Source organism: Thalia democratica, chromosome 6 (genome assembly GCF_965202585.1).
Source record: "Thalia democratica chromosome 6, ktThaDemo2.hap1.1, whole genome shotgun sequence".
Taxonomy (NCBI): domain Eukaryota; kingdom Metazoa; phylum Chordata; class Thaliacea; order Salpida; family Salpidae; genus Thalia; species Thalia democratica.
In genome coordinates this window covers 17,288,654-17,309,905 of record NC_139170.1, presented here as the reverse complement: position 1 = coordinate 17,309,905, position 21,252 = coordinate 17,288,654, and the positions used below count along the sequence as shown (strand labels likewise).

The 21,252-nt window shown below is 25.4% G+C and overlaps 1 protein-coding gene across 1 annotated transcript; it reads left to right on the top strand.

Moving 5' to 3' along the window:
• Positions 1-1,092: 1,092 nt before the first annotated feature.
• Positions 1,093-17,582, top strand: LOC145837944 (VWFA and cache domain-containing protein 1-like). The gene is made up of 27 exons (XM_082945438.1): positions 1,093-1,321; positions 2,582-2,641; positions 3,368-3,523; positions 5,749-5,972; positions 6,672-6,834; positions 7,358-7,484; positions 7,583-7,660; positions 8,418-8,540; positions 8,669-8,722; positions 8,979-9,104; positions 9,213-9,353; positions 9,584-9,759; positions 9,821-10,018; positions 11,074-11,260; positions 11,338-11,512; positions 12,043-12,148; positions 12,225-12,343; positions 12,740-12,828; positions 13,561-13,690; positions 13,849-13,975; positions 14,302-14,397; positions 14,543-14,656; positions 14,813-14,960; positions 15,203-15,370; positions 15,571-15,647; positions 15,739-15,859; positions 16,181-17,582. The coding sequence occupies exons 1-27, from the start codon at positions 1,169-1,171 to the stop codon at positions 16,864-16,866; spliced, it is 4,122 nt and encodes a 1,373-aa protein (XP_082801564.1). The 5' UTR covers positions 1,093-1,168; the 3' UTR covers positions 16,867-17,582.
• Positions 17,583-21,252: the final 3,670 nt, after the last annotated feature.

The window sequence follows — 21,252 nt, the reverse complement described above, 5'->3', positions numbered from 1 at the left end:
TAAATACAATCAAAATAAATTACATTAAATGGTATATTAAAAGTTTAATAACTATTGAACGGCTTATGATAGTTTTTTAACCCTAAAATATTTTAATGTTAATTATTTTTTTTACTCTAAATAACTTCAACAATACAGCAATTTATTTTAGAAGAATTAACTTTAAATTATTTTCAAATATGTTACAAAAACCTTTTGTTATTAATTTATTAAAACATATGTTATTACTTTAATATCTTTTTAGTTTGTATGTATTATTTCGATTTTTGTTTAAAAAAGTTATTTCAACTGATTTGTTTTTTCACTAACTACATTTCACATGTAAAGCTAAAAATATTTTTTAAGACATAAATACCAAAAATAGTTTTGTTGCACCACCGGACATATTTTACTATGCTTTTACTTTAAAAAGTTTGTAGGCACCAGATTTATTTGATGATTCCATAAGTTTTGCATGCTATACCGTGCTTATTTCACCTTATAGATTAAGAAATTCAGATTTCACACAACTTTTAGAAAAATCTGATCTTTTCAGTTGTGAGGAACAAAGTGAAATTCAAACTAAGAACAACTAGAAATAAGGAAAAAACAGTTCTTTTATCTTTAAAATTAGAGAGTTTTTACTAGTGTAACTAAAATGAAACAACTAAGTGGTCATTTAAGTTAAGCAAGAAAGCACTAGTTTTAAACATTAACTCTTTAATCTACTTTCGCTTATTTTTACAACAAATCAAACTGTTTCTTTAAATATGACTATTTTTACTTTTTTTATTGTTTCTTTTAATACATTATCAATTAACCAAGAACTGGACACTATATGTGCTCGAACTAACTTGGAAAACTTTTAATGAAAAAACAAATATATACAGATAGTTTGGTTATTTTAATAATATTAGCTTACGTTTTTACGTTCAATCTAAGCTACGTTTTTAAAGTATGTTGAAAAGTTGAGCCCAAAATTATTTTTGAAAGCTGTTCAATCTTTTTACACATAAGCCGGGTATAATAATAGTAACAATTAAAAAAAAAAAAAATCAAACTGTATATGTTTAAACTTTAGTTTAGAAATTTTCATAATATTATTTCAGAAAAAAACTTAAAGTACTATTTAAGCAATGTAAATAATATTTTGCCAACAATTACTTGTTTATAAGCAAACTTTGAAGCAATGGTCTACATTTTTTTAATTTTTTGTTACTTTGTATATGGTACGATTGCTAAAGAAGAAGATATATCGAAAGAAACAATTGAAAACAGTTTAGAAAATTTTCAGAGTATTACCGAGAACATGACTGAAACTTTAGGTCTGCCTGAACTTACTGTGAGTTTAATTTTAAGTCAAAGTAAGATAAACAATGTAAAACTAACCTGAATATGAATATGTTTAGTTATAAAAGCATTATTAAATATACCTTGTTCGTACAAATGCGAATTTGACACAGAATAGTTTAAATACTGTAGAAAAATGTAAACATCAAAAACGTTTTACAATTTTATTTTATTTTGTGTTTGAGTAGTATTTTTCAATCTGAAAAAGCTTTTTTTTTAGTTTTTGGCTCAAATACATTGACAAAGTTGTCTAAAATTAAAAATTGTTCTTGTGATTTGAGTTGTAGTAAGTTAAGTAGTTACTAGATATGTATTATTAAAAATCGTAAAGTTTAATTTTTTATGTTATAGATAGTCTAAATTTAAATAATAATTTTTTTTTATAAAAAAAAAGGAAACATTTTGATTCTGTATCAACAGTTATTTGTATTGATTTACAATAAAAATAAAGTTTATACCTAATTGCTTTTTAACAAAAAAAGCTTTTATACAGTCAATATACTGTAAAAGGTTTGTTTTTAAGTAAATATTACTATTATTATAGGTGCTTTAATTATATCTTTGACCTACTTTTAAACTTTTTTATTAATTCTAAAGTGGACTAATTTATCAACACTGTTTAAAGTTTTACAATATTTTTTTGCATACAAAAGTATGCAAGTTTTAAAAAAACAGATGCTTTCAGTTAAAATTGTCATAAAGTATTGTCAAGCTTAGGAGAAATAGTAAGCTACTCAAGCATTACCAAATACATGTTGTTTGAAAAGTATTTCAAGTTCAAAGCGGGAACGTTACTTTGTAAAGGACAGAACTGACAATTGCTTATCTTCGTTCTGTTTTGATTTTTTTTGTTGAAATACCTAAAACAATTCTTTTGTAAGAAGCATTTCAACTAAAAGTAAAACTCACTAGCTATCGTTCTTCATAAATACGCGTTTTATATGTTTTTTTCTCAATTAGTTGTTTCAGCGATAAAAAAACCTATTTCCTACTTTTATTAACTTTATTTTATTTTATCGTTATGCTTGAAGAAATATGTTTTATATGCAGATAAATCTAATTACTGTAAAAAAAATTATTTAATTAAAATGGATTTTAAGACTTGTATAATTTTGTTATTTGCCGTGTTAACCACATACAATAGCTCTATATAACCAAAAAAAAAAGAACAGTTATAACCCTCTATGTAAAGGTATTATAAATAATAAAACACAATTTAAAACAAGTTAATTTCAAAATTTTTGTTTTTTAGAAAATCACTGACCAAATCAATAGAGAAACATCAAGCATACATAAAAATAGTGCTCAAGAGGTAAAATATTGCTATAGATTGTATCATTAACATTATTTATTTCGAAATTGTTAAACTAACACTGAGCTTTTTTAATTAAAAGATTTTAGTTTTTGTTAACACTAAAATTGTCTTTATTGGCTAACTTTTTATTAATTAAAAAACAAAAAATTATGTTTTTTTCATTCTAAGTTATAAAGTAAACTTCAGAAATAGTTTTGTTGCAAAGTTTGATTTTTTAAGCGTGATCTTCTAATAGGTTTTCAAAGTAATGAACCATACTTTAACGAAAAACTAAGTATCATAAAAAGTACTGTATCAGTAAAAAAAGTATAAAAATTGCAAAAATTGTATAATAAAAGATATGATAATGTACTTGGCTTTTAGTTAAACAATATTAAAGTTCTGGACTAAAGTATCTTTAAGGAGACGTGTTATATTCTATTCTCACAGATTACTACAACCAAAACAGTGTTTCACTCTTATATCAAACTATAAGAGATCATCAGTTGTTAAAATAGTTTTAATTCATGTAGAATAAATTCAAAACACTTTGTTATATGTAATCTGTGAGAGTGAAATATAAAAGATATAACAAATGCAGCACAAATGCAGCATTTTTTTAAAATAAATGTAAGTAGATTAGCCTTTGTTTGATGATGTAAAGAAATCCTTATCTAACTAATTATCATACTCATAAACTATATGATGTAAGTCAAACATAACACTATAATATTTTATAAACAGATGGCTGAATTAATTTGGAGCAAACTTGAAAAGCATTTTATAGTAGTTGAATCGTTAGCAAACGAGTCGAACGAACCCGATGAAGATGTAACACTTTGTTGTTTAATTAAAACCGAAAACTCTATAAAAACCAAAAACTTTGGCCAAAACATATACGTAAGCTAACAAATTTATTTACTGAATACCTTAAAGTTTTAGTTCCTTTTTTTCAAACAGTTTTGGTCTAGCTAATGTGGCAAATTTATTTTACTATTATAAAAAGACGGCTTTAGACTGGCTTTCCGGAGCTTATGCGATACTAACCCTGAAAGAAAAAACAAGCATTTCAACTTTGATAGAAATCTACGAGAATAAAGTTTTCAAAAATTAATGTTAAACTTGAAGATTTTTGAAAAACTAAATAAAGAAATGCTTAACTCAATAGTTTTTTTTTATATTGCAGCTGTTTTTTTGTACTTGCTTGGCAGATTCATAAAATTTCTCGTGAATTATGTTTCTTGTTTTGTTCTAACATTAGACTTAAAGTATAATCGTTAGGCCGACGTTATTTGATATTATTTATTTTGTTATTTATTTTTGCTTACTTTAAAAATGTGCTTTTAGAGCATCATAAAAATAATGTTTGTTAGCAAGGAAAAAATACCTAGTTCTGTATTTTTTTTTAACTACTCATTTTGATAAAAAAACTTGTGGTTAAGTATTTTAAAGTTCTAAAAATAGTAAACGCATTTGTTTGTTACTTTGTTCCTAAATACAAAATTATATACTTTAGAATTTTTTAAACAACACTTTAACTTTAAACTTTCACAGGCTTTCAGCTTTGAACAAAATATACTAATTTTCTTCTAAAATGTTTTTTTAATTTTAATTATAAAAAAAAATACATTCTATTTGTTTAAGGCCTGAAGATCCCTTAGGGGTGAAACGTCGTTGCCTTTACGTAAATAAATAAATTTAATATTAATTTTGTCTCTGAAATTAAATTTTTTGAGACCTATTGTGCCCAAGGAATAGTCCTTGCATATAACTAAAAAAGTACATGGAGTTTTAAAACAGTTAATAAATAAACAACAAGCCATCGTTTTATGGAAAACTTAAAGATGAATTACGTTAATAAACTTAAGTAATTTTATATTGTTAGATGTTTTTTTTTATATTATCGAAGTAAGTAATCTGTTGCACTTAAAGTGAAAACTTAATTTTTTTTTTCTTAAAGCGTGGACAGTAGTTTTTCTAAATTTATTTTACTGTTTTAATAATGATCAAAAATATAAAAGAAAAAAGTTTTTAATTTTAAACTTTTCATACCATTCTTTAAAACTTTTTGTATAAACAATATCTAATAAGTAACAAGACCATAATGTGCTTAATAGCTTATTTATTGATACAAAGCTTTAAATTTTAGAACTACAACCAATAAATATTGTTAATTAAAACAACTAGGTGTTTTACTTTTGGGAAAATTTGTGGTTTTTGTTACTTTAACTTTTATTAAAATGACGGTGAAAAATTGAAAAAATCGAGTTTGATATGATCTATATTAATATAATCGAGTTTAATACAATTTAGCTTAATATGTTCTAGTTTAGCATAATTAATTTTTATATGATTGAGTTTAATATAGGCAAGTTTAATATGATGTATTTTATATGACCACTTGAATATAATTGGGTTTAAAATGGTCAAGTTTAATATGTTTGAGTTTATTATGATCGAGTTTAAAATGATCAAGTTTAGAGTAATCGCGAGTTAGAAATGATAGTAACGCATTCGCTACATAGACTGTAAAACTTTCCATTTTAAAAATAAAATACTTAAAAATATTGATTAAACTTTCTCCTACACTTTTGTACAACTACCCTCAGTCAACAAATAAAAATCAGTCTTGATTGTTTTTTTGACAAACGTTAAATTTTATTTTTTTTAGGCATTTAAATCTCTATTTAAAACCAAAAGTTTAAACTTTTTTAAGCCTAAGCATATTGAATAAACTTTTAATAGTATTTCATTAATTTTAAAAGTATACAAAAAAAAGTATTACAGTTCTTAAATCTTATAGTGCGATTCAAAACTTTATATTTCATCAAACTAGCACCATTATGTTAGTAGGTTTACTTCTATTGTGTTGTTTAAATTCAAAGCATACTATTTTTAGTTTAAATGTTCTAAACTTATTTTTCCAATCATTTACTTTATATTATCTAAAAATTAACTTTAAAAGGTATTTACTAAAAAATAAAACAACATAAAGGTTTTTTAAGAAATAAGTTAATTTGAAAACCTTTTAAAATGACTTCCTTATTTAATACTTTAAAGACATTGAAAAAAAAGTTACATAACAAGCTTTAATTGTAAGTAGTACAAAAATAAATAACTACCAGGTTGACACATCTCAGCCATGCCAGCACGTTGCCAACAATTCCGAAGCAGGCGAGAAGGAAATGGCACCGGCATCGCTCATAAAGAAAATGAAGGAAAATTTTGAAGCATACGACAGTGACATCAAGTGGCAGTATTACGCTACTGAGAAAGGCATGATGACCCTTTACCCAGCTGCTGTTGAAAGTTCTGACGAAAAGTGTCAATTTTACGACCCTAGGTTCAGGTTGCGTGAGGTTTCATGAAATAACCTTTTCTATTGTGCATAAGTATTAAATATTTTTATAGTAATTGGTCAGGGATGCAAAACTATTCAAATTCGGACAGTTCTAATTCTGACAATTCAAACTTTAAGAAAAAAATACTTAAAGAACCATATCTCAAAAAGTAATATACACTTGGAGAAATTTAAAAATACGTGTGTAAAATACTTATTAATATATACAACCAACTTTTCTTTTTTTTAAGTTGTTTAATACTTTTTAGATACATAGAAATTACGTAATTTAAAACTAATTAAGCCATATCCCAAAAATTATTTAAAATTTTGCAAAATACTAAAAATGACAAGTAGATATTAATAAGATCTACATACATTTATTTTAATGTACTTTACTTATTAAGTTGTGGGCATCTAAATACTTTTTAAGAATTTAAACTACCTGAATTTGAATTGTCCGAGTTTGAATATTCGTGCACACCTGTGCTTAGTTTTTTGTAAAAACCATTTAAACTTCTTAAAAACTTAAGGTGAATCGGTTACTCATGATATCAGTATAAATGAAGTAAACTTTTTTAACACTATAAATAGAAGCAGTACTTAAAATAAGAATTAATATCAAATTTAATAGTTTTGCTTAAACAAAGCTAATAATAGTTTTCTTTGCATTTTTAACAAGCTTAAAAGTTTATTATTAACATACAGACCATGGTATAGAGATATATCAAGACCACTAATCAGAAACATCGTGATTGTTTTGGATACATCTCAATCAATGTACACTAGTACTTACACATCGCATAGACTTATTGATATTGCAATTCAGTCAATTGAAACACTTTTTAACATGATAGATCATCGTGATAACGTAAAATTGTTTTTATTGGTCGTTAAACTTTTTTTTTATAAATTTTGTATAAACAAACATTTAATTTTATAAAAAAAATAAATTAGCAACATAAATATAAGTTTTTTTAAATAGATTTCTTTTTTGATTACAAAAATAAAATAAAATCTTTAAAAACAGGTAATATGTAATAACAACAATTTGGTGTTTAAGCTTTTTTCGCAAACTTTTCACCCAGAGCCAATCATAAAATTGATTTACTTATGACGTTTACTAATTTTTATGTTAAGTAAAAGTTCAGTTTAATCAAAATATATTTTTTTTAATTATTTTACTTAACCATTTTGAGTTGTAAAAAGCAAAACCAAATAAACAACGTAACAAACACAAATTAAAAAAAAGTCCAAAATGAACTAAAAATAATAAAAGTAACGTTATATTTAATGATAAGTAAATTAAAAGTTAATAAAAAGGATATAATTTTGAAACATATATCTTATATTTTTATTCTTTGCAAAAAAAACTTTGTTTGCTTTTTAAATAGTTAGCCTATGTTGGTTTTGGATCTTCAACTCAAAAAGGTCCTGGTTGCTACGAAGAAGGATTTGTAAAAGCTACTGACAAAAACAAACAGTTACTGTTAAACTACCTAAAAAATCTCAATGCAACAGGTATACTTGTTAAGCTTAGTAGAGTGTAAAATTAATAAACTTTTCGTGCTAACTAAACTTTTTTTTTGACTTAAAAAATTGACGAATGTAAATAATAGGTCAGTCTAACTGCAATCAAGGCCTTAATGAAAGTTTTAACATTTTTAGAAACAATTTTGAATCAAACACAAGTGGAGGTTTGTTGAAGTAAAGTTGTTATAGTATTGTTAATAATTTTAAATATAAAGTTATTTGAGACGATATCTTCTAATTTGCGATCGCTTAAACTCTTATTTTGTTTTTAATTAAGTTATGTTTTAATATGATAATAGCTTGATATATTCTATTAATGTAAATATTAATACAATTTTAATATAATTTAATGCAATTATAATTTAAATTTAATCTAGTTTTAATTTGAATTTAAATTTAACTGTGCTCATCGAACTGCTTTATTAAGTAATAAAAACAAAAATACCTATCATCTTATAACGGAAAGTTAGAATATCTGTATTAAAAAATCTATATTCAAATAGATACTGTGTTATTTATGTAGTAAAAAAAAAGTTTAACGTAACTAAAGAAAAAATCTAAAAAAAAATATATATTTTTTTTTATAAATCTTGGTTGAAAAACTAAAACTTATAAACATTACTGTAACAACTCCCCTTTTTTTATGTTTTTTATTAACAGAATAAGTTTTTGATTTCAAAAATTTATGTCGATTTATTACATAGCTAAAGTTAAATTAATCATATAAAAATTCTAAAATTAATATAGATAAACTTAAGCGTAACACAATGTTCATTAACTACAGTTTATAAAATGCTTAAATTACGTCAAAATGGTCTGTTTTATATTTTTTTTTTTTGTTCACCCTTTTCTTCTTCGACACAAAATAAATCAAAATAACAAATATTTACATATTTTTCAATGTTTATTATTGTATGATAGCTTCAAATATAATAATGCTTCTAACGGATGGGAGAGCAAGCGAGGTTACAGATACAACATTTATACAAAGAAGTTTGACTGAATTAAAAATCAAGTTGTTCGTTGTTGGAATTGGGAGAAACAGTTAGTTGAGAACTTTAAGCAAAAGTTGACGTTTTTAAGGTTTTTCTCATAATTTTAAGCTGAGTTAAGAAAAAAATCAATGTGTAAGACGTTTCTATAAAACAATAAAAGCTTTTTTTATTACACAGTTAATACTACAACGCTTAAAGAACTTGTTAGGTTTGGAAATGAAGATTTTGGTGGTAAGCTTTGGACATTAACTTTTTTTTTTACTTTTTGGAGCAGAAAAAAAAAGAAAGTTAAGGATGTAATAGTTAAACAGTATCTACTGTAATAGTAAAACTACATATGAATTAAAAAGTTATTGATTTTTTGCGTATAACAAATCTGAACATATCATATTTTTGTTATAGTTGTGTAACAACAGTTTTATTAAAACTCCGTACAACCTAAATAAATTTGTTGAACAAAATTCAAAACTAAATTTAAAATACACAGAAGTTAATAACACAATAAGTCTCAAAGAAGTTTTGCACCTTCGCAATTGGATGACAATATTTTCAAAAAAAGTAGAAGATAATAGTACAGTTATATCTTCTCCATACATAGACATAGAGAATTTAGGTTTAAAGTTCTTCTTTTTTTATAGATTTATTTTATTACTAACATAAACATGTTTTATACACTCATAAAATTTTATATACAAAGTTTAAAAAGCTAAAAAAAATAAAGGCTTAGTTAGTACAATCGGAAGAGCGGTCTTTAAGTCAAACGGGTACTTAAAAGGAGTTGTTGCAACTGATATCGTTATTGATAGCTATTTTCAAGAAGTTTTCCAAAATGGAGATCAATACAGATATTTATTTGTTCTAGGTATGTTTGCCAAGTTTTTGTTTTGGGAAGCAGCTACACACAAACTTTATGTAGTAAATGTATCTTATTAAACACCTTAATTTTTTTATCAAAAAACATTTGAAATTTTTTTTTTTTAATTTTTCATAAACTATATATAAAGATTAATAAATATTATATTTATGCATAAAACATTATGTAAACTTTATGAATGAAATTGTATTTTTAAACAAACTGAAACATTTTCACAGACAGTCAAGGTTTCATTTTTCTGCATCATCTTTACCCAACTTCAACTTTCAATTTAAACCCTACAAGTCGCGTTTACATATCTAAAGTTGAGTGTCTGTCGGAAAACAATATAAGCAGTATTGTTAGTGGTAACACAAGTTACTTTATTACAGCTCCAAACAAACAATGCAAACAAGTAAGTCTGAAATAAATTCTTAAACATTTATAGATAGAAGTAACAAAATATTTTTATACAGAGCTACAAGTGGTCTTTTGCACCAATTGGAAAGTCAAAACTTTTTTTAGTTATAAAGGAAGTAAACAAAACTAAAACTATAACAATCGATAAAAATAAAGAATACTTATTTGAAAATAGAAGCTTGTCTAGCAACTCGTTTGTATACCATCGGCTTGATTTGTATGATAAACATGTAAATTGTACTCATTTTAAACGGGTAAGTATATAATAAATAAACTTTTTCTATTTAAAATGTTGATAACTGTTTATTATCATACAAATAGTAATAAATCGAAATAAAGATAGTTACATTAAAGTGTTATTTTTCGGATAAAACTTTTATTGATGACTCCTTTTTTTTTTGAAAATCTTTGTCTTAGTACTAATTTTTTATAAAATTCTAAAACAAGTTAGTTATTTAAATAAATTGAGAAATATTTGATAAAACTTTGTATAATTCTCATAAATTTAAATTTCTAAAAACTAAAATGTGTAGAAGAAAGATATTTACAAATATTTGTCTAAGTTGTTACTTCATAAAAAGACAATTCTAAAACTGAAACTAATGGTTTTTAAGTGGTTCAACAAGTTCAATTTAGTTAAAATTGTGCCCACACCTTTTAGTATGTGCTTCTTCTGCAGCTTAACTGACTTTCTATGTTAAAGATATTAGTTTTAAATTAAATCGAATCTAAAGTTTGTTCTACAACGGATTAATGTTTAATGATATAATATAAACTAATAGAGTATTAAAACTTAAGATTACGGGAAAAAGACTTTAAAAGTGAATTAAACAACAACTAAAACAGAAAAACACATGTTTTTTTGAGTATTTTTGTTACTTTGATGTTCAATAAACTTCTTATTGTTATTTTTTTTTAAATAATTTTGTTGTTTTCAAAACTAAGGCTGAGGTATTTCAATAAATAGCAGTTCTATAACTAACAGGTTTATGTACTTTTAGATCTAGATAGTTTTTTTTTAATTTTCTATCCAAGTAATTCTTGCACAACTTGGATAATTTAGAAGGAGTTTGTAAATAATTTAAGTTGTGCTGATAATTACATGGTTTTTTAAGTTTTAACATTTATCTAGTACGTAAAACTAAAAAATAAAACAAGTAATATATAAAACAAGCTAATACGTTAAGTTTCAAACAACTTATTGCTAGTAAAATCAACCTTAAAAAACTCAAGTAATTCCGTAGAGTTATATATAGATATACATATAATGTTTTACTATTTGTTTTAGAAAACGTATAAACTTACACAGGCTACAACAGTAAGTATCACAACAGTTAAGCTGGCACCTTACTGCTTTACCAATGCACATGACTACCTGTTTGAGACGGAAAGCACTGGTTTAGTGGAGCTGTACACTAATTTTTTCAATGAGGCTTTAAACACAAAAAATTTTGCCGAGCTTGAAATTGTTCAAAAAAAACATAGTAGTATCTCTGGTTAGTTTTTTTAAGTTGTTGCTTTTTAACACAGTTTCATTAAAAAAAAATTGACTATTTTTTCAAAAACTGTTCAGAAAAAATGATTACTGATGCTATTTATGACGTGATTTGGACGTCAAAAGTAAATGAACTTTGGGAATACAAGTTTCGAGAACATTCAGCATTCCTTCTGGGAACAGAATCAGGCGTTTTTAGGTTGTTACCAGGTGGTCAACTTTCCAACGACTATGACCCTACAAAAAGACCATGGTATATTTTATGTCAAAAAATAAGTACATACAAACATATTAGCAAATAAGTTTTAAACTTCTACTAAAAAATGAGTAATTAAAAAAAGTTTGTTAAATAAAAAAACTTACTAATATTTTCAATTTTGTAACAGTTTAAAAATGTTTATCAGACCACTTAAAGAATAAGTCTGCTAACATTTTATTTAAGTTAGTTAAAACTTGTCTTTTGCACAATACTTGTTGCTTGATAACACGTTATTTATATAACTTATTACCACCAATGTTATTAAATTAGCTAGTTTTGTTTTTCAAAACAATGTTAAGACTTATTTAAAAACTTTTGTAAATCTATATTTAAAATGCTTAAAATCACGGATTGTTTTTTAATACTGTGACTAAGGTATATATTAGTTTTTCCGTTTTTTATAACTAAAAATATTTGTCTCAAACATTGCAGCTTAAACATTAAGATTTTAAACTTAAATTAAAAGAGCTTTTGTTTTAGTTTATCTTCGATAAAAAAATTAATCAAAATACTTTTTTTTTAAGGTACCGTCACGCAAAATTAATCCCCGAAAAAATGATATTTTCTAAACCATACAATGATGCTATTGGTGTTGGAAGAATTATCACATTATCTAAAGCAATAAAAAATGTTTAGTAAAAATTTGTTATATAAATTTAATTAACACAGGTTGTATGCTAAAGTTCATAACTTTCTTATTTTACAGAACTCTTCATCGACATCTAGCGAAAGTTCAATAAACGGTGTAATAGGGCTCGATATGAGATTAACAAATTTTAAACAAATCTTTGAAGAAAATTTTCCTTTTTGTAAAAGGGATTCTTTGTAAGTAAAATTCCAATTAGTTGTTTTAGGATTAAGTAACTATCTATTAAACTTGCTTACGGCTAAAATTAATCTTAAATACTAATATATAAAAGTTTATATTGATAAATTTAGTTGTAAGCTTGTTATTTAAAATCTTAAAAAGTATTAGTCTATTTTTGATTAATCTATAATGCAGGTTTTATTACAAATTAATTTATTTATTATCTAAACGTACTCATTCTTATTTATTACAAACTTCACAGAAGATGTAAACAACTAGCCTAAAAATAAGGCGATAGTTAAATAATATAGCTTTAAAACCCATAAAAATAAAAAGCTGCTGACTTCTGACCGAAGTATTTACTAAAAGAACGTAGTATTAGATTTGAATCTATCTAAATTAAATTTATTTAGATTTTGCGCATTAGTAAACCAACAAGGTGATTATGTATACGTGGAAGACTATGTTTCTCAAGATGAATTAAGAATAGCGCATATTTCAGGTTTTTTTTTGATTAAAATTACTGATTTACATAAAATCTAAATTTATTGGTTTTATTTGTTTTCATTTAGTTTTACGACATAAACCGTTATAAAATTACGCAGTTTCAACATATAACTGTTTTAAATTTTTTTATTATTTATTTTTTTTAACTTTAAGACAAATTTTGGAACACTATACTAACTAAAGCAAAATGTTCAGATTTACGTTCGTATTTTCAAATTTTATATATTAGTAAAATTTAAATCAGTTTAGACTATTTTGAAACTTAAGCATATATAAGTTATAACTAAATAGTAACTGTTTAGACATAAAAGTAACATTGTATGTGCTGCTTTATTAAAAATGAAATAAACGATACTACAAAGATGCTTACTTATCGTATAATTTTGTCGTAAACAAAAAGAGATTTTTTATTTATTTAATACTGCGACAGCTTTTTATTTTTTATGTTTATAACTAACTTGTTTAGATACCTTCAGAATTTTTTGAAAAAAAAACAATTTTAATCAGTATACCAAAAAAAAATTCTTCTAACTTGTGGTTTTAAATAAATAAATTTAAAATAAATTTTAAATAAATGTTACTTTTTAAAACTAAACTGAATTTATTTACAAATTTTTTTTTTAATACTTAATCTGCTTCTAAAACTTACTTAATTTTATTTTTTTCTGTAAACAAAAACATGTTTTATAAGTTTTTTAAGACTTGTTTTACTGTAACATAATTTTAGGTGACAAAAACCTCTACAATCAATTGAGCGAAGCTGGTTTCATTTCAAAGACCTCTTGTATTGATCATTTAACGAAAGAAGTAAAAAACGAGTTCATCATTAGTTCTGATGCAAAAATTGACTTTTTAAAGTTTGTCTTTTTGAGCTTTTTTAAAACACTTTTACTTCATTACCTTAAATCTGAAACAACAACAAAAAAGTGAATTTAGAAACCAAAAAGTGTTAAAATTAAGCTAAAAAAATGATGTATTTTAATCGCTTGTATTTACTTAATAGTTATTTTTTTAGTAACACAGAACAATGCACACGAAATTTCTTTATACCAGTTGCAGAGACAAATGTTTTTTTGTTAGTTCAAAAAAGTGACGATTTTTGTTACTATATTGACTGCTTCGATGAAAACAACAACTTAAAGGTTTTTAAGAAAACAGATTAAATAAATTAATTTAAATTTTTTGAAAATCTACAGAAAATTTGTTTTTTTGTCTTAACAAAGTTTTTTAATAAAATTTATCAAAAGACGTTAAAAGGTATCCAAGCGCTGTGCAACTCAATAACCGAAAGGTTTTTACGTGCACCAGGTTTTAGGACCAAATAGTTTGAGCGCTTTTTTTGTCGGTCAATAAACAATATATACAAAAAAATGATTTTATTGACAAATAAGGTAAAATTTTTAAATGAAATAATCCTGCTATACTATGCTGACTTCAAAATGTTTTTTTTAATAAGTATATTTTTTAGGAATGTAGAAATACAATAGAAACTAGTATTAATTACTTTGATTGCCCTTGCTACTCTACAAAAGATGAAAATGATTGTTTAATCGAAAGTGAAAAAGTGTGTACGGTTGAAATCTTAATATTAAAACTTAATTGTAGTTACTTAACATATTACTGATAAAACTGCAAATAATCTCCTAAAGCTTTGAACTATCCACCTAATGTATCAATATTCTAAATTAAAACCTACAACGTTGTTTAAGGAACTTAATGAAAGTCTTCCGGTTTGCTTGCCCCCCTTACCAACCACTGATCCACTTGACCAGTGTTACCCTCAAAAGTTGCCAAAGTGTTTTGATGATAACTGTAATTCAATTGTTAGTTTTACTAAACTTTAAACAGCTTTTTTCTACAAGAATAAAGTATTGCAGCTTTTTTTGTAGTCTATTAAAAGTTGTTGGTTTTCTTTATTTAAGAAATACTAAAACAAATATATTGTAATAACGTTTTAATAATTCAAAATTTTTGTTAAGCTAAATGAAAGTGAATGCATTTCCCCATCTAAAATTCAATGTATTTGGTGCACGAAAAAAGATGAACTAAATTTGCTGGACGAAGCAAAATGCACGTACACAGTTAATTGTTACGAAGGAATTCTCAACAACGAAATTCCTGGGCAAGGTTGAAAATATATTTTTTTAAACTTCGCAATTATTATAAGTATTTTTTTTATATTAACGCATTTGTATTATAGTTAAATATAAAAGAGTTGTAGAGTATAAAAATGCTCAGCACTTTATGAAAGCTTTAAAAATTTGTTTTACTTAGCCTGATTAAGTTAGATAAATCAATATGTAAAATTAACTTTTAAAATATTTAATGTTTTAGAATTATAAAGTAGTATTTATTTTAAAACTGTCTAGTTGCAAAACAGCCATGTGCAGAAGAGTATTTCGACGATTTATTATTAGTAGTCTTGTTATGTGTTGGGGCAACTTTATTTTCTACATTTGTTTTCGTTGCTGCTTATTTGTACTTTAGACGTAGAAAAAACAATAAAAACAGTTTTGAATCGAGCTCTAACAGTATAGGTAAGAATTCTATAGTACTTTGAAAAAGTGTAAATAAAAACAACTATTTAAAAAGTACTAATACTAAAAGTCAAGCATATACTTAATAAAGCTACTAGTTTACGTTTTAGTCTTAGAAACCGTACAAATAAAGTGTTATCTTACTATCAAAACTTTAAAATATTAAAGATTTACTATAGTTGTACTTTTGTTTATTTCAGAAAATAATGAAGCAAATGAAGTAAGTTCTTCCCGAAGAAGTATTTCATCAAAAAACAAAAAACCGACAGTTCATGTTGTTAGTAACTACTTAGCTTTTGTGTTTTTTAAAGTATTTATATTTTTAAATGCCTTTTTTCAAATGGTTACGTTTAATTTAATATAAACAGTGGCTAAATGTCTACGATGACGATGGAAATCTAATTACTAAAAAGAAAGTTATTGTCGGTTCAAATAATTCAGCGAGCCCAAGAAATAATCGAAACAACAAAAAAAAAATTAACAAAAAAAGTAGTATTTTTTTATTAAAATTTCATATTTTAATACAAATTTTCGTTTGAAAAATTTTTTAGTTAAAAGAGTACAAACTATATTTTTGAACATATTTTTTAAAACTACTTATTTTAAAATTAGTATATAACTGTAAAATAATTATAACTCAAGCTTTATTTTTGCTAATATATATATTTTTTTAATTTAAATTTATTTTTTTTTACAGTAAATAAAAATAAAAACGGAAATCATTTGTAAAATTATGCATAACATTATTACACTAGATTTTTAATTAGAACAGTACCTCCTCATTTATATTAAAATTTACAAAAACTCTAGTGTTTGGGTTAAACAAAAGTCAAGACGCCATTAGTTGTGAAGGAGACACAGAACAAGACTCTCCTCATTGTTCAAAGCCTCAAAGAGACAGCTTAAGAAGAAGGTTTCCGCATAAAGAGCAGAGAAAGCGAAGCTTGGTAGAAAAAATACGAAATTCCCCAATTGTCAGCAACAAAAAACCTCGTAAAAACGCGGAGTCTGACACTCCAAGTTCACCGATATCCCCAACAAGCACTTCTTCTTCAACCAGGGAAAATTTAGATGTTAACGATCGAAGGAGTTCAGCTGAAAATCCAACTGAAAAACTTAAATATCCGAAAATAAATTTTGTAAAAAGTAATTCAACTAGTTCAACAGAACTGCCTGGCAAAAAAGATTCGAGTGTTTTAAATTACACAAATATAGACTTTTCAAACAAAAATATCAAAAATTCTGAAAACCAAAGCGATAAAAAGCCCGAGGAAAAGCTTAACTATCCGAAGCTTCGATGGGAAACGGTAGACGGCAAAACCAGTGTTTTGCTTGTTGAAGACAAATCATCACACACCACGCCATTTAAACAGCCGAAACAAGAAGATCGGAGAGATAGCAACGCATCAGTGTTTTACTCAAATCTTTCAACAGCTAAATCTCCGTATGTTAACACATACAGTAGTTCTGATTCAAAAACTAAGTTTAGATACTGAATTTAGTTGTAGATGGTAATATTCTTAACTTGTGTAAAAAATTCAAACATGTATAAAAATTTCATAAGTTTTTATGAGCTCAAATTAAAGTGCAACACTTTATTTGATTATCGTATTTTATCCCGAATTCAAATTTTAGACAGCGATTAAAAAAAAATCAATGTTCTTCAAACTAATTTTAAAACCAAGTTTTCATCTGAAATAAAGCTTTTAGTTATAATATCTTTTAATTTTTTTTTGTGATAGAGGTTTAACATTGTTTTTTGAATGTTAAACTTATTCTTTTCACCTGTTCAAAAATTTAATTCTTTGTAAAATCAGAACTTTTAAGAGGAAAATTTTTGAAGTCAAAAACTATCTTACAGCTATGAAGTTAAATAAAGACTCTTTTACTGAATCTATTCATATCTTTTTAGGTTTTTGTGTTGCACTGTCTATCATAAAATTTGCCAAAATTGCTGTTTTTATATTACTTTTTATTACTATGCAACAATTTTTTATAATTGTTTTTTAATTAAGCAATATTAATGGTAGCTGTATTTTTGTTGTTTTGTTTATAAATTTTTATAGAGAGAACTAGTATAAAACTTTTGATTGATGTAAAAAAATCGAATAAATTTTAAAACTTATATGCTTAATACCTTTCGTTCCTTTTTTTGTAATACTAATAATAAAAAGCAAAGTAAAACTTAGTTAAAATAAAATAAGTTATTTTTCTACATTTATTGAAAATTTATATCAGGGTTTTCCAAAGTGGACCAAGTAGCCCCTTAGGTGGCAATGACAGATACTCAGCGGGCCATGAGCAGCAAAGGCGCCAAAGAAGGGAGGATTAGCATTTGAGGAGTCATAGGGGGCCGTGAGGTCATAATTTGGAACTTACACTAGATATTCGGGAATTGTTGATGTAGAGCAAAAAAAAAAGTCCTTGGGGTTTTTAATGGTAGTTTTTTGAGTAATCTTGTTAAAGGGGGCCATTTGAAAGAAGTTTGGGAAACCCTGATTTTATACGTTTATTTATATCTGGTTTGCAAACATATTTAATTTAGAAAATTCTTTCTCTGTTAAATGTTAGTTTAAGTCATAAAAGAATAAGTTATAGTTCTTAGATACTCTTAATTTTTTTTTGTATTTTATCTGTTTTCTTCTAATATTAAACATTTTTTTAAAGTTTATTACCACTCTCTCTTGAAAAAAATATGATGTACATGAAAAACAATGAAAATTAAGTGCTACACAACAGTTGAACTAAAACCTTTAAAAAATTAAGTACGCTCTAATTATAAACTTTATTATACAATAAAAAGTTAACTATTAACTTATATATCAAATAAGTTTTCTAAATTTTTTATTGTTATAAAAAACATGTTTCAAGTATTTCAAAAACAAACGTTTAAAATATTTTGCATATTAAAACAGTAATATTTAAAACAAACTTTAAATATTAAAAGTTTTATTAAAAGAATTTTAAACTAAGTTAAAATTAAGTGTAAAATACAAAGTTAAAAGCGAATTAGTAACAAAGTATATATTTTCGTTCTAATTGTATTGTATTAAAACACAAGTTGTAATAAATAACTAAGTAAGAAAATGAAAGCAATAAGAAATGGCTAAACAATAAAGTAGATCAGTTTTAACAACTTAAAAAGTTTTATTTAAATAGTTATTACTGACTATGCTAATAAACAAATGAAGCTTTTATTTATAATGGTAGAAATAATAATAATAATTGACTTAGCAAAACAGGAAGTAACGATTGAACGAAATAAAAGAGTTTTTATTTAGAAAAAATCAAACTCGGTTTTCGATTCAGCCGCAAATTGTTTGTGTTGGTTGTCATGGTAGATTCGTCAAAATCCAAATTATGAATCACGTTTTAGCGCGGAAGTTCGCATTTCGTTCTTACAAAAACGCCATAACCGGACCTTTCGCTTGGCGGGTGGAAAGTTTTGTTCGGTTAAATGTCAAAGAGACTCCATTCACACGACCAGCAACAACTGACGAAACCGAAATTTAAAAAAAAGCATAAAAAAGCTGAATTTACGACCTGGCAAACAAAACTCTCTTTGAACGGCCGCCGAAACTTTCGTATATATTGTTTAGTGTGACGTAACTTTGCACTCAAGACTTATGAAGACGCCTAAAAAGACTACCATTTTTCCGATTCCTTTTACTGTAAACAAAGTTTGCGCACTTGCAGTTTTTCGATAATAATTTTGCTTTCTTAGTGTTTGGATTAAACAAGTTCTTTATTTTTTCCACTACGTTTTCAGGCACATACCTAGAAGCCCTGAGAATGCTTCTAAACTCTTTTACAAGCTTCCTACGCTTCTTTGCACCAATTCTCGTCCCTTTGCGTCTTTTTTTGCCAACGACTGTTGGGTTGGTTTTAACAGTTTGGGCTGTCGAGTCGTTGGTAGCGAATGAAGGCTGTTGAGTTGTCGTAAACTTTTGTTGAAACTTGGTCACAAGGGACGTTTGTGCTCCGCCGGTGAAATGTAATTCATTGACCAACGTTTTGACTCCGGCGCTTCTCACCATTTTTGCTTTCTTTATGGCTAAAAATTGATTGAGGTTTTGCTCCGGAAGGTCGCTTGCTTTACGAACTCTGTAAACAAATAAATATTTACATTACTCTGGAAGAAGTTTTTGTTTAACTTTTAATTCGTTTAAAATTAGGTTACTTAACCATAACATTTATTTTGGTATACGAGAGTAAACAAATTATCATCGTATACAGTTAAGTACTATATTTAGTGATAAACTCCTCAATTTTTATGTTTTACTGATAACAGGTTACTTACCGAGAATGTGTTTTGAGGTCTTGAGTGGTACAGTTTACATTAAATATTAATTGAAATACCACGACTGAGAGGAGTGAAAGTAGTTTGAAGTACATTTTGAGTGTATTTATAAATCTGCAATAAAAATTTAAAGATTAGGCTACTTAAATACTTTAATTTTGTAAACTGCTTTTTAAAACATATATTTGCTTAATAACAACTTTCACAAAAACTTTTAAAATTTTAAAAAGTAAAATATGTCACGATGCAAAATAAAATCTAAAATGAAAATTATTTTTTTCTGTCTTAGTTCGTTTTTTTTTTGAAAGTTATAAACTTTTAAAAGATAATTATGTCATCACATTAAGTCATAAAATGATTTGAAAGTGTAGAAAAAACTATTAAAAAAATTAAACTCATTCTGTTGTGTAGTACATAATTATATATCATTTATCATAAAAACAATAGAATACACACACTAGAAGTCTAAATGACTTTCTAAAATATCAAAATAGAAGCTATGTAAACAATAGTTAAGCGCATAGTTTAAAAAGGTAACAAAATTCAGCTCAGGGGTGGAAAACTGGGGCCCACGATGTATTATTCAGCTAAAAAAAATTTTTACTTTTGTGTCAGCCAAATCAGAGGTCGTAAGAATTTTATAAGTAATTAAGTAATGGAAAATTATTTATAAGAAAAGTTCCTCGCAGGCCGCAGAGGTAAAAAAAAAAAGGTTTTTCGTGGGCCGCAGTTATTTTTATCTAAATAAAGTGCCCATTATTACTCTAAACCAAAATGTGGTTCATTATTTAACACTAAAGCACTAGTAACTACTAATCATTTAATTAACGTCCCAATAACAAATTTTTACAATTAAAACTTTTAAAAAAATGGTTATAAGAAAATATTTTTAAAATTGTTTTTGTTCTGTTAATATCCTTTAATGTCGTCACTAATAAATAAATTTCAGCTTTTTTGTTGTCTAAAAAAAGTGTCTATATTACAGAATCTATAAACTTTCAAAGTTTTACATTTGACCTACAGTACTTAACATTAGTAAAAACTCAACAATTTTGTAAACTAATGTTTTACCGAAAAAAAAATGTATATATATCTATTTACTAAGTAAACTACTAAACAAAAGTTTGAAATTTAAAAATCTATATCTAATTTGATCAAAAGTTACATGAATGTTCAACGAACTTCTTTTAAAAGTTGTAAAGCTAAAATTACGCTCGAAACCTTTTTATAAAGGTTTTACTTAAAAAAATGCTAAAAAAAAATCCTATGTCTCTTATTTCTTCTTGTCTCAGTTTGAAGTCAAATTTTTGGGTGGTATTTGACCCTGCGACTAATTTTAGTGGGACCCCCCGGTAAAAGAACGTAAAAAGCTGAAGGAGAAAAGTTAAAAAACCATATATATTTTAAACAAAAATTTAACTTTAATTTGATTATGATGAAAATATTATATTTATTTCAAAAATTTTTTTGTACGTAAATAAATATATTTTGTATTAATAATTATAAATGTTTTCATTGTCAATTTCATTCTTTATCTAACAAGAAACTGATTTCATTATTTTTTTAAAAACTCATCTTTAAA

Excerpts from the sequence above, each read along its gene's own strand:
- LOC145837944 (XM_082945438.1), top strand. The coding sequence starts at position 1,169 with ATGGTCTACATTTTTTTAATTTTTTGTTACTTTGTATATGGTACGATT. Across the intron at positions 12,149-12,224 it reads TATCTAAAGCAATAAAAAAT|AACTCTTCATCGACATCTAG; the intron begins GTTTAGTAAAAA and ends CTTATTTTACAG. Across the intron at positions 14,398-14,542 it reads GTTTAATCGAAAGTGAAAAA|GAACTTAATGAAAGTCTTCC; the intron begins GTGTGTACGGTT and ends ACGTTGTTTAAG.